Raw genomic sequence first — 12,582 nt, forward strand, 5'->3', positions numbered from 1 at the left:
TTGTGGATTTTTAGGATATATTAGGTCAGTGGAGGTTTTATGTTCCTATTTTCAAAGACTCCTTTCATCCCATGAAACTTTTATCGTCTCTCTTTTCATTTATACCATGCCATGTCAGCTTATTTAATACCCATGAAACTCACATTGATATTTTACTTCGTGGTTAATTGAAATTACCCATGTAGCCCTATTTATTGACTAACTCTTTTTTTATAGGGCCTTGTTTAGATGCCATCCAAATTCCAAGTTTTTTCACTCTCTCTCCATCACATCAATTTTTAGCCGCTTGCATGGAGTATTAAATGTAGGTAAAAAAAATAACTAATTACACAGTTTAGTTGGAAATCACGAGATGAATCTTTTGAGCCTAGTTGGTCCACGATTGGACAATATTTGCCAAATAAGACGAAAGTGGTACTATTCATCGGGTTCACTTTTTTTACAAAGTGAACGAGGCCTATGTATTTATTGACTGACTCTTGCTAATTAAGAAATAAGTCGCTAATTAAAAAGCAATGCATAGAGGCATGCAGACCTGTCAAGTTGATATGGGCCTAATCTAGTTTCGGGAGCTAAAGCATCAAGTTTTTTGATAAATTTTGAACCATAAAACATCAACTTTTCTAGGACGGAGAGAGAGTACTTGCTATCATGTGCATGCTAATTGTACTGGCACAGTGGCACTCTTGCTAACACCAATCAAGCTACACTTAAGCCGGTTCTAATTTGTGGTGGAACCGGAGGTTCCTACACCATGATGGCTACGGCTAGAGCAGCAACTTGGATGGTGAACTTTGACCCCGTTCGTTTAGTAGAAAAAAAAAGCCAAAACACTGTTCCGGCTGATTTGTTGAGAGAGAAAAACAATGTTCCGGCTAAAAAAACAAGCTAAAAAAGACGAATTATATAAAAGAAAACTTGGTAGATACACCTGTCGTGTGTTATGCATTGCAAATAAGACAAGGCCACTTTATGCTAATTTTTTTTTTACTTTGCTTAGTGGGGAAGATTAGGCTTCGCATAAGACACTAGGGTGAGCCGATGGATGGATATGAATCATATGATGGCATGATGCCAACCCTTCACCAACTATAGCTCACAAGTCACAAACTCACAACCATATGACCACACTTCTAATGATACTTTCCTCACCTCAACTCAATAATCAAATAAATGTTGTCTACACAAAGTACAAACAATAATAATCAAAGCTATCAATTATTTTAAAACAAGGCTAATAATGATTACTACGAGAAAACAAGCTGAAAATAAAATAATAAGATTTGGCTAAAAAACAATTTCTGAAGCTGGCGGAGAGGTTTTGCCAACGAGACTGGCCTACTCGTCATTAGTTTCTTTCTCTGTCTGTTCGTTCTCGTTGAGGCACTGGAATGCAGACAGACCGTGCAAAAAAGAGTGCACAAGACAGGACAGAACTCGTGACCACTGAGAGTGTCTTATCCTAGGGCAGAGGCATGCACTTCCATTTTGTGTCAAATAAAAAAATGCACTAATAAGATTTTTCTTTTTTTAGACACTATGCTCATATAATCCACATGTATTAGAGTAGATTGAAGGAAAAAAAAAACTAGTTTTTCTATCTCGATACATGTAAATTGAGATGGATTAGACTGCAGCCAAATAATACATAGGGTTGAAGAAAAACAAATATTTTAGTCTGCACGGAAGAACTATGATAAGGTGTTTTTATAGCTTTTGGGTGAATTTTTAGGATCCATATTTATTTTTCTTAGTGTCTGCGCAGTAACTTGTCGTTTCATTTCAGCTTCTTTCTTTCTATGTTATTTCTGGACGAGGCACTCGAGCACAGACAGACCGTGCAAAAAGGCATGAATAAGACAAGACAGAATCTGTGACCATGAGAGTGCCTTATCCTTGCAAAATATACAGTGCAATGCAAACCCAAAGGTAAGTGTAAACATGCAAACATTTTTATTTTGTGGCAAATGAAAAAGACATTAATAAGGATCTTTTAGATAAGCACACCCATTTTTATGAATGTGCACACACCTTATTTCTAGCACGCACACACCTTATTTGTAGCTCAGATGTTCATAGGGGTGAAGAAAAACAAATATTTTAGTCTGCACAAAAAAACTATGATAATGTGTTCTATAGCTTCTGTGTGAATTCTTATGATGTACATTTCTTTTTCCTAGAGTGCCTGGCAAGGATTAACATAAAGGCTCCATTAAAAGCCCAGTTGGAAATAGTAAGATATGTCACTGATTTACAGGAGACGATTTCAACAGCTAAACCGAATTCTAGTTGCATTGCTTGCCTATTATCTCTGCTCAAGTGCTAACAAATGCACATAACACCACCTTGGTTGGAAGAACAAAACAACAGTAATGTATACTTGTCTCAAGCAACATCTATATAATACAACGTATGCATCAGTTTTCAACTATAGTCTTTGTATGTACGTACTTACATATTGTCTCGCTTGATTGCTTTCTGCTTTCACACATTAGCTGCACAGCATCTTCCCGCAGTCTACATACTTTAGTCAGAAAGTCACAGGGCTCCTCCAGTACTCCATGCAAAATTGTGCAAACCAAAGGCCATGCTATTCATTGAGAAACTACTGTCAGCTCTGGCACTCTAATTCCTCCATGGCTTGCTTGCTACACCCAGCTGATGATGGACATCATCGTTGCTTCCATCTGGCATCAGCAACATATTGTTAAGATTATTTAGAAAATGTCAACCGATTATGCATCTAGGTTCAAATTGTTGAGATTAGAAATCCATACTTCCACGTTGTCTCAAAACAAAAAAGCATACGGCAATGACAATGTAGCAAAACAGAAGCAGCAGTCCCTTCAGATAATGCGATGATCCGTCCTGCAAAACACGTAAACGAGTAGTCACTCTTTAGTGCTAATGCCACAATATTGACAGCACTCCTATGGCCAGTAATAACACATCAATGGGCTTGATTCCTAGAGAAAATTAAATTTTGCTGCACCCTAGAAACAAGGACACAGCCCAACTGCACCAAGTGGACATTTTTTTCTTCATAAATAAAATAAGCACATACAACTAACCAACCAAGATTTATGAATGTTCTGCTAATGAAAGATCCAATGCTATCAATCATGTTTAAGATGCATCAAGGAGGGTGCAAAGAAAAAGGGGAAAAATACCTGGAGCGTGAAGGCCGTTACTAATACTGCAAGAAACAAAGAACCAGTCTCAAGCAAGTTGAAATCAAGATCCATCGGGACTCCCATTATCCAGGCTACAAGGACACTCAATGGCACCTAGCACGCTTTGGTTCCACCATTAAAGTTTACTGATGCAAAAAAGCACATGGAACTATCTCTACAGGTTTAGTTAACACCCACCACAAGCATGGAAATCTGCGTAGCAGAACCCAAAGATACTCCGAGGGTGATGTCCTGTTTCAACCAACAATGTTCTGTTAGCAGATGCTACCACAACATTGCAATGAGCGTACAAGAGCTCCTCAAGTTCCCTACCAGCTTGTTTTTAAAAGCAAATATGACTGCACCAGCATGCTCTGCTGCATTACCAACTATTGGAATCAAGATGATGCTAATGAAGCTGACAGATAGTTCCCATGATTTTGATGCTGCCTGTTAACATGACTCTCTGTCAGAAAATCACTAGCTGCACTACAACCTACTACAGTGTATGTGTTGACTGAAATGGGCAAAAATAAACATGGCATTGTACTGCATGATGCATACCTCAATTGTACTCACAACAAACTCTGATAGGACTGCTGTCATCAGAGTCATGACCCCCAGCCAAATCATCGCACTGGAAAATCCCAGTACCGCCTCGTCTTGAGAGACCGAATCATCACCATCATCTTCGACCTACAAAATCATTTGATTGGATCACATAGTCATATTAACCAACTGCTTCAATGTTAGCAGCTCCTGGTGGTTACAATCAGCAACATATTACAGAACACACCTCTTGGGGCTCAAATAGTTGGCGGTGGGTTTTCAGTTGGAAGAAAAGGTAGGCTACATAGGCAAGGAGCATGACAATGCTGCATGCTCGGGACAGCTCCAGTTCTGAATCCCAAGAGGATACCGCGTGCTCCCCGGAGCTCACAGCATACCTCAGCATCAGTGGCAGAGAGTGGCATAGCACGCCAAGAATCAGAAGTCCTGTGCTGACATCTACTTGCATCTGTACACAACAAAACCATATACTCATTTTAGTAAGACAAAAAATTTCTTTTGGTGTATTCAAGGACAGCTTAATAATAGTTGAGAAATAGCTGAGTTGGTTACTCTGTCGTATAGCTGCTCAGTTCCAAGGTTAGCCAGGCCACCAAGGAAAAGGGAGGTTCCAAGCACAAGCAACAAGTTGGACAAGACTGAGCCGAGTAGGGAGCATTTCACCACTACTACCTTGCCTTCATACAGCGCAAAGATTGCAATGATAACCTCCGTTACATTTCCAAATGTTGCATTCAACAGTCCACCCACTGCAATTTACTCGGGCAGGTTAGGATACAATGTAAAGGTTGTGGCCTGGATAAGAAGACTGAATCTGACAGTATTTATTTTTACCAGTAGGCCCTGTGTAAAACGCAACCTGCCTGCAACATTAACATATATTACATATAGCAGAAAGATATTAACCAACAGGAGGTATCAAGAACACGGTATGATAATGAGCAGAACAAACTTACTCAGTCAGAAAGCTAAGTCGCTCAGCAAGAGGAACGAGACCGATCAAGCTAAGCACAAAGACCCATTCCTGTTAAGTTTCAAGAAGCAAGCATGTATTGAGAAAAAGGAAGGGGAGATATGGGCATGATCATACATTGGCTACAAAGCATTACTTGTTTCGATCAGTTTTAGTTCCATTGGAATGCAATACTGAGATGGAGTCGTATATATAGCTGTATCTTGTTGAAATTAAGAAACCAACGGCAAGCAGGCAATGGAACAAAAGAAGCGAGGCTCATTCAGTGTCTAGCAAGGTCATGTCTGTGGCAATCCAATCTGTCCTTTTGTTAGTATGTCATGTACTCATGTGTTTGGACGAGGACAGAGAAGAACATTGTACACGTGCAAGCTAGTTCACATGCCCAGCAGGACCACGATGAAAGACAATGTAGAAGTTTGTCCTGATGCAAAATTCATATCTCATGGTAGGAAGAGGAACTACATATCATTAATATCCCATGGAAGGAATTACATATCACTTTTCGCTGTTGTGCCTAGTGAAAGTCTAAGTCAATCTGCTGAGCTGGAGCTAAAACCTCAAGCCAATCTGTCGTGTTGTCAAATGTGTCATTTGTGGGTGCTCATAGTGAGGTCAAAACTGAAGGGGTAGAAGGAAGGAGAATATTGGGTGACGGATGAAGAATAATAAATCAGGTTCTGGTGAGTAGATGGGCAAGTAGAGCAGGACCGACAAGGTGTTAGATAGGACGTAGGGGAAGCATGCTCATGCATGTGATTGGCGGATGAGTTTAGTTGTGTTGGAGTATGAGAGTATGTGTATTAGGCCCATGAGGCCCATGTATGACCAATATACATTGCTACCCTTCTAGGGTTAGCCCAATAATGAAATCACAACTCTAACCACGGCTTACTCCTTCAGCGGTCTTCCTCCACCGAGCTCGTCGTCTACACTGACGCCGACTGGGCCGGGTGTCCGGACACTCGGCGCTCTACCTCCGGCTACGCTGTCTTTCTGGGCGGCAACCTGGTGTCCTGGTCGTCCAAGCGCCAGCCGGTGGTCTCCCGATCCAGTGCCGAGGCGGAGTACCGAGCTGTCGCTAACGGCGTGGCTGAGGCCTCCTGGCTCCGACAGCTCCTTGCCGAGCTCCACAGCCCTCTCTCCCGGAGCACGCTGGTCTACTGCGACAACGTCAGTGCGGTGTACCTCTCCACCAACCCTGTGCAGCACCAACGGACCAAGCATGTGGAGATCGACCTACACTTTGTCCGTGATCGGGTTGCCATCGGCGATGTTCGGGTCCTCCACGTCCCGACCACCTCCCAGTTTGCCGACATCTTCACCAAGGGCCTCCCGTCATCGACCTTCACCGAGTTTCGCTCCAGCCTCAACATCATTGGTGGCTAGTTGCGTCTGTGGGGGGGGATCGTGTGATCGTGTGTGCTTCTTTTCATGTCCAGTCTGTAACTCCGCTGCGCCGGTAGTTCAGACTGCGGGGGGGTGTTGGAGTATGAGAGTATGTGTATTAGGCCCATGAGGCCCATGTATGACCAATATACATTGCTACCCTTCTAGGGTTAGCCCAATAATGAAATCACAACTCTAGCAAGTTGTGGTGCTATTTCTTCATTCCATGATTCCATCTGTGTCAGATCGAACAGAATTTGGCAGCAACAGGCTAGCTAGCCCACATGGTCACATGTACGTATGCAAAATTACAAATACTCTGCAATTCTAGCCATCATCAGAGAGCGCGAGTCTGCTTCTCTGTTCACGCGTTGTGGTGATGTATTTTCTTTGACTTGGATGGGTAATTTATGCAACAGAGCGTTATATATAGTTGCAGTTGCAGGGTTATTTATTGTTTGGGACAAGGCAATGTGCTTGGGAAGTGGCTGGAAGGCAGGCAGGCAATAGATTGGTAAGAGGGAGGTGAGATGCAGAGAAGAGAGCGGTGAGAATTGAGGCGGCACATGAAACGGATGCTATCTTGCCTCCTGGGCTTGGCTGGCCGCTGGTGTGATAAAAAATGTTCTTTTTATATACGTATAAAAAAATAATCTATATGTCACCCTGACTCTGAGCGTTGAATGATGCAGAGAACATTAATCGAAGAACATGCCCAAATTTTGATCGAATTGGAGTAGCACATACGAATATACGAGCGAGAAATTAAGGGAAAAAAGATGCAATGACAGTGGGAGGAGGAGGAGTTGCCTGGCCGAATTGGAAGATTCGCGCGGCGAGCGCGAGGAGGACGGCGGGGAAGAGGAGAGCGAGCTTGGTGGCGAGCAGGACCTCCTGGAAGTTGGCGAGGAGGCGGCGGAGCGTGGCGCAGGGGACCTTGCGGAGGAGGGCGAGGTCGGACTTCTTGCGGAGCGAGGAGGAGGACATGTTGTGGGCGGTGCGGTGGGCGAGGTGTCGGGCGGGCATCTCCTTGGCGTTGCCATTGGCGGCGGCGGTGGCGGCGGAGGAAGAGGCGGAGGCGGAGGAGTCGAGGAGAGCGGCGGCGGCGGAGTCCATGCCGATGCGCCACCTCTGATCCTCTGCGCCAACAGCGGCGCCGCCCGGGGCCAAGGGCGGCTGCGCTGGGGCTGCCGCTGCCGCTGCCGCTGGACCTGGTTCTCGTGCGTGGAGCTGGACCTGTTTGGCACGGCTCCTCCTGAGCGTGGCTCCTCCAAAACGGCTCCGGCTCCTCTATTTTTTACTGAAAAACGGCTCCTCCAAGAAATCGTTTGGCAGGGCTTCTCTGGAGGAGCCAGAGCCAGAGCCGGAGAGGAGCCCTGCCAAACAGGTCCTTATGCCTTGGGAGACTGTCTCCGACAACGACCTCCCGTGAACACTCAGACCCAAAATGAGTAGCAATGAGATTTAAAATTAGTCTCTAATAAAATATTTATATAAGAGATCTATTTTAAGTTGTCTAAAAGACATAACTTAAACATATGTATCTTCTCTTCTAAAAATCTATTTGTAGAAATATTTTTTTTTGAATTTTATTATCGAAAAAGATACTAAATAGGTATTGAACTTTTTATCTGTAATGCCGCCAAAGAACCTCTCATATTTTAGGTGTTGACGTCGGAGATAACCTCAGGCTTGGCTTGGCTGGTTGGCTGCCGTTCACCTACGGTGGGTGGGCCTGACTCGTTAGTCACCCAGCTCTAGCTCCAGCTCCTTGCTCTTCACCGTCGCCATGGCTACAGAAATCAGATCACCATCACTGAAATGCAATTGGGCTTCTGCCGCCGCTGCTTGCTGGACAAAGAAGAAGGGCCGCTGGGAGTGGAGGCAAAGGCAACCCAACCATGGATCCGAATGCGATCGATCTATCAGATGGACATGCCTCCACATGTATTGTACTACGTATATACTAGAGTGTTAGATTGATCTCTACCAACTTGACCTAATAGCTAATTGAGCTTTTGATCCATGTCTTGATCGGGGACGTCCAACCCTATCTATGGTTGGTATGCCTCCATCGCACAGTGCCATAAAAAGGAGCTAGGAGCCGGGGCACAAGGCACGAGGTTCATCTAAGTCGCCACAAACCCTACCTACATCCTAACCCCTAAGCCGATCTAGAGAGGGGGCGTTGCCAGCGACGGAAAGCCACCACCGCCGTGTCTTCACCGCCGCCTCTTCGACCATGCCTCCACTATAACGTCCACACCGTCGCCGGACTCCACTGCTACTTTACGTCTTCATCGCGTCACCAACACCGACGCCATGACCAGCTTGTCTACCTCCAAGGCGCCTAATGATTTGCTAACACCGCATCCCTCCCTCTCTCTCTCTCTCTTTCCTAGCACTAGTTCATATTCTAGGGTTTACTATATCCTATATACAAGTTTGTACCCGCTAGATCTACTGCTAGTCGGTCTTAAGTACTATCAATGGTATCAGACGTCTTACTAGGGTATAGATCTAGATCTTGGGGTAGAATAGAATGAAAAAGTAGAAGGAGGGGATTCGGATTTTCTCTAAAATATGTGAACCCTAACCCTAGATAAGACGAGATCCGACGGGTGAAAGCTCTAGTTTGGTTTTGATGAATTAATAAAACCCTAAGTGCTAACCTGGTTTATCAAAGTGATTATGAGATAGGTAGCACTACTCTAAGTAGTGAAGCAAATTAAGATCATGACATGTTAATGGTGATGCCATGGTGATAATCAAGTGCTTGGACTTGGAAAAAAAGAGAAAGAAAATAAAAAAGCTCAAGGCAAAGGTGAAATTGAAAAGAACTTTTTGGTTTAGTGATCAAGACACTTAGAGAGTGTGTGATCACATTTAGGATCGATAGCCGTACTATTAAGAGGGTAAAACTCGTATCGAAATACGGTTATCAAAGTGCCACTAGATGCCCTAACTCATTGCATATGCATTTAGGATCTAGTGGAGTGCTAACACACTTGAAAGCATTTATGAAAATATGCTAACACACATGCACAAAGGTGATACACATTGTGTTTAGCACTTGGGAGCAAGGGTTCGAAACTTTACCGATGGAGTGTCCGCCCGTAGAGTGAGGACAGTTCGACGGTGCCACCGCCACCTTGTACAGAAAAGACAGGGTTTCACAGAGTGCACCGGACGTTGGTCACGTGGTGACCGGACGCTGGGGTTCTACGTTCGGTCAGTGGCACAGTGAAGGCCGCCCTTGGTCTCTTGACCGGACGCAGGCGATCGGACTCTGACTAAACACTGTTCAGCGTCTGGTCATGCTAATGTGGCGGTGCAACAGAGAAGATGGGGAGTGATTAGACATTAGGCGCGTCCGGTCGGGCATGACCAGACGCATTCGGTCGCGACTGGTACCTTACTGGAAGTGGCCGAACGCTGGGCACTATGCGTCCGATCCTACACTATAGAGCGTCCGGTCACTACTTAAATGTACTGATGACCGTTGAGATCGAGCGATCACCGTTTGAAGCTGGGGACACGTGGTGTGCATTGCGTGACCAGACGCTGGGGTCCTACGTCCGGTCGATCTGACCGGTGCGTCCGATCGCCCTAACTTTTTAGAAAACAAAGAGCCCACGGTTGTATTCATGGGGGCTCTCTATTTAAGCTCCATGGCCGGCTCAAGCTCGCTCTTTTGGCCATTTGCATTGACATAGCAACCTTGTCAGCTTAGTCAAAACCCTCACACTTATCTTCATCATAGATTCAACATCTTTGTGAGATTGGGAGAGATTCCAAGTGCATTGCTTGAGTGATTGTATCTAGAGGCATTTGGTGTTCGTGTTTCGCTGCCGAATTCGCTTGTTGCTCTTGGTGGTTGCCACCACCTAGATGGCTTAGTGCAGCGGAGGAGGATTGTCACGAGTTGATGATTGTTCATGGTCATCTCCCGGTGATTGTGATGGGACTTGTACCTTCCCCGGCGAAACGTCGAAAGGTAACCCTAGTGGATTGCTCGTGTCATTAAGTTACCTCACTTGTGAGTAGATTCTTGTGGTGTCCAATTGTGTGGATGAGGTTCGTGCAACACCTCTTAGTCGCTGAACTACTAAGTGTTGGTCAACACAACGGGGACGTAGCGTGTTGGCAAGCACATGAACCTCAGAAGATAATTGGTTGTCTCTTGCCCTTTGGTAGTATTCATCTTGTGATTGGTTCACTCCTCTACGCGGCGGTATAATCACCTTACTCATTTACATACCCGTAAACTAGCTGTAGTAAGCTCTTTAGTGTAGCTAGAATTGAGAGCTTGCTTTGTAGCTTAAGTTCATCTAGTGGAGCTCTTTAGTGTAACAAGTGTGAGAGCTCTTAGTTTATAGTGACTTAGTAAATTGTGTGTCTAGTGATCATAGTAACTAGAATTATTAGATAGGTGGCTTGCAACCATTGTAAAGCTAGATCAAGTTTGTTTTTCGCTATTTGTCATACTAATCAAATTGCTCTAGTTATTTTGTAGATTTTTAAATAGGCTATTCACCCCCCCTCTAACCATATTAGGAAATTTCAGCGGGCCTACCTGGTCCTCTCGCCGGAGCGCACTACCATCGACCGTCATTGATGCCGCGCGGGTAGTTAAGCCGTCGCTCACCGCCGAGATTCCAACGCGCGGGCATGGGCTCTGGGTGCCGATGTGGGGCTGCAAGACAAGGGCACGCTCTCCCTCCGGGGAGCGCGCTCACCAGCGAAAGGGACCGCGGTGGCGCTGCCACCTCCTTTGGCAGCCATAGGAGGCTGCTATTGCGCCGCTCCGTTTCACTGCGATGCTAATGGGTGAAAGTGGAGGGACGAAATGGCACTAGGGTTTGGGAGACAACGGCCGTGAGCAGTTTTGATCTCGCAGAATCAATGTCTGACCGTCGGATGGTGATGAACGACTGAGATTGCTTGGGCTCGATTCGGCCCAAGCGGGATTGGCAAATCCCGGCCTAGGCCCAGGTTGCGGCCTGGGCACGGGGGAGGCGCCGCGCGTGCTTGCGCAAGTGCTACTGGGCCACACGCTGCTGCTGCGTACTGGGCCGCAGAGAATAGAGACGCGTGCTAGCGCCTGCTGGGCCAGGCTGAATATACAGTAAATTCCCTGTTTTAAGTTTTATTATTTTTCTAAAGCAGTTTTGATGAACTTTATCAAATTTTGATGTTAAATCTGTAACACCTCTGGTGTTACGATCTTGCTTAGTACTTAGATTAACCCCTAAAAGAAATTAACAAAATAAGTTTTCGGATGTTAAAAAATTTAAAACTCCCAAAAAAGGATAATTAAATTGTAGGTCTCATTTTTATGAGAAGAGAATCGAACGGGATATTGCGAGTTAGTTCAATTAATGTGTAAACATGCTTATGAAACTCTAATAAGAAAATAGGATAAGTGGTTTTAGATGTTCGGCATGAAAAATGATTTCTGTAATGAAAATGTGACATAGCTTATAATTAGAAAGTGTCATTTTTGAAGAATTATAATGTGCAAAATACTTAAATAGTGCTTTAATATTTTATTCCCACAAGTTAGTACGAAGTATGGACTAGGTCATGACATGTTGTCTAGTTGAAATTGACAAAGTTCCGACCTTTTAAAAATTCAATCAAAGGTGTTAATGGTTATTTAGTTCAAGCGGAACTCTCGTCCTTTCTAAGCGTGTAACGATGATAGGCAATGCCATTTTGGCATTTGATTTCTAACAAAAAATGGTTAAGCACTACATCCATGTTCTTGCACCATTGGTTGCTTCTAACTTAACACTTGGGCAAGGTGTAGGTCGTAGTTGAGTTGGATGTCAACTTGAACTCTTAAAAATTGTCTAAACTTCGATCAGAACGCACTAGAACCTTGTCACCGGTGCTCTGCTCGTGTACAAGTGCTCAAGCGACATGATCACCTTGGCATCCTCCTCTCTCCCTCTCTAGTCACTCTTTAGTCTCAACGATTGCTTCGCTGGATAGCTGGTGGTGTGGACTTTAGGTTCGTGTAGTTGGTTGAGCCTTAGTCGAGCATTTAAGCGGTTTTTGGTATGCTTTAAATAGCGTGCACGACACCATTTTCTGTCTTTTGGATTGTGTTCGCGGTCACCGTGCGCATATGCTTCACTGGCGTCAGGCTCGGCCCATGGCCGACAGTGGCCTCTCCTTGCGGGCCAACGCGCGTGTTGCTGTCGCGTGCCGGCCGAAGCTGTGGCGTGTCTCTTGCCTCGCCTTGCTGCGCTGAACCACTGTGCCGCTTCTGGACTAGTAAGTTTAAGCGAACAAGGCTTATGGCTTCAGCTTCTGGACAAATAAAAACGACTCTGATTTCTTTTTCTTTTCTTGATTTTGGCTTCACAAGCCGTTTTCGCTTGTGCACGTTTGGCACATGAAGAGAGAGTGAAAAAATAAAGACACGAGAGCGCTTTTTTGCCGTCTTAGAAACTTCGCTTATTCACATAT

At 44.9% G+C, this 12,582-nt stretch overlaps 1 protein-coding gene across 2 annotated transcripts; it reads right to left on the reverse strand.

Annotated features, from left to right (window-relative positions):
- Window positions 1-2,124: 2,124 nt before the first annotated feature.
- On the reverse strand, window positions 2,125-7,320 carry LOC136513296 (vacuolar cation/proton exchanger 1b-like). Of its 2 annotated transcripts, XM_066507288.1 has the most exons (11): window positions 6,916-7,277; window positions 4,700-4,767; window positions 4,578-4,606; window positions 4,296-4,492; window positions 3,970-4,191; window positions 3,738-3,869; window positions 3,507-3,623; window positions 3,372-3,425; window positions 3,171-3,287; window positions 2,778-2,868; window positions 2,125-2,687 (listed from the first exon to the last, which is right to left on the reverse strand). In XM_066507288.1, exons 1-11 carry the CDS (start codon window positions 7,219-7,221, stop codon window positions 2,626-2,628), a joined length of 1,395 nt encoding a protein of 464 aa, XP_066363385.1. In that variant the 5' UTR covers window positions 7,222-7,277; the 3' UTR covers window positions 2,125-2,625. The 2 variants fall into 2 exon arrangements, 1 of the variants encoding a protein (XP_066363385.1); XR_010773335.1 differs by lacking the exon at window positions 2,125-2,687 and having other exon boundaries at window positions 2,838-2,868; window positions 3,171-3,295; window positions 6,916-7,320.
- Window positions 7,321-12,582: the final 5,262 nt, after the last annotated feature.

The sequence above is a fragment of the Miscanthus floridulus genome, chromosome 16, assembly GCF_019320115.1.
Source record: "Miscanthus floridulus cultivar M001 chromosome 16, ASM1932011v1, whole genome shotgun sequence".
Classification (NCBI taxonomy): Eukaryota; Viridiplantae; Streptophyta; class Magnoliopsida; order Poales; family Poaceae; genus Miscanthus; species Miscanthus floridulus.

Coding starts and splice junctions, on each gene's coding strand:
- LOC136513296 (XM_066507288.1), bottom strand. CDS start 7,221: ATGGACTCCGCCGCCGCCGCTCTCCTCGACTCCTCCGCCTCCGCCTCT. Junction 4,192..4,295: donor CTGAGCAGCTATACGACAGA/GTAACCAACTCA, acceptor TGTTGTGTACAG/ATGCAAGTAGATGTCAGCAC. Junction 2,688..2,777: donor TGTTTTGAGACAACGTGGAA/GTATGGATTTCT, acceptor TGCTGATGCCAG/ATGGAAGCAACGATGATGTC.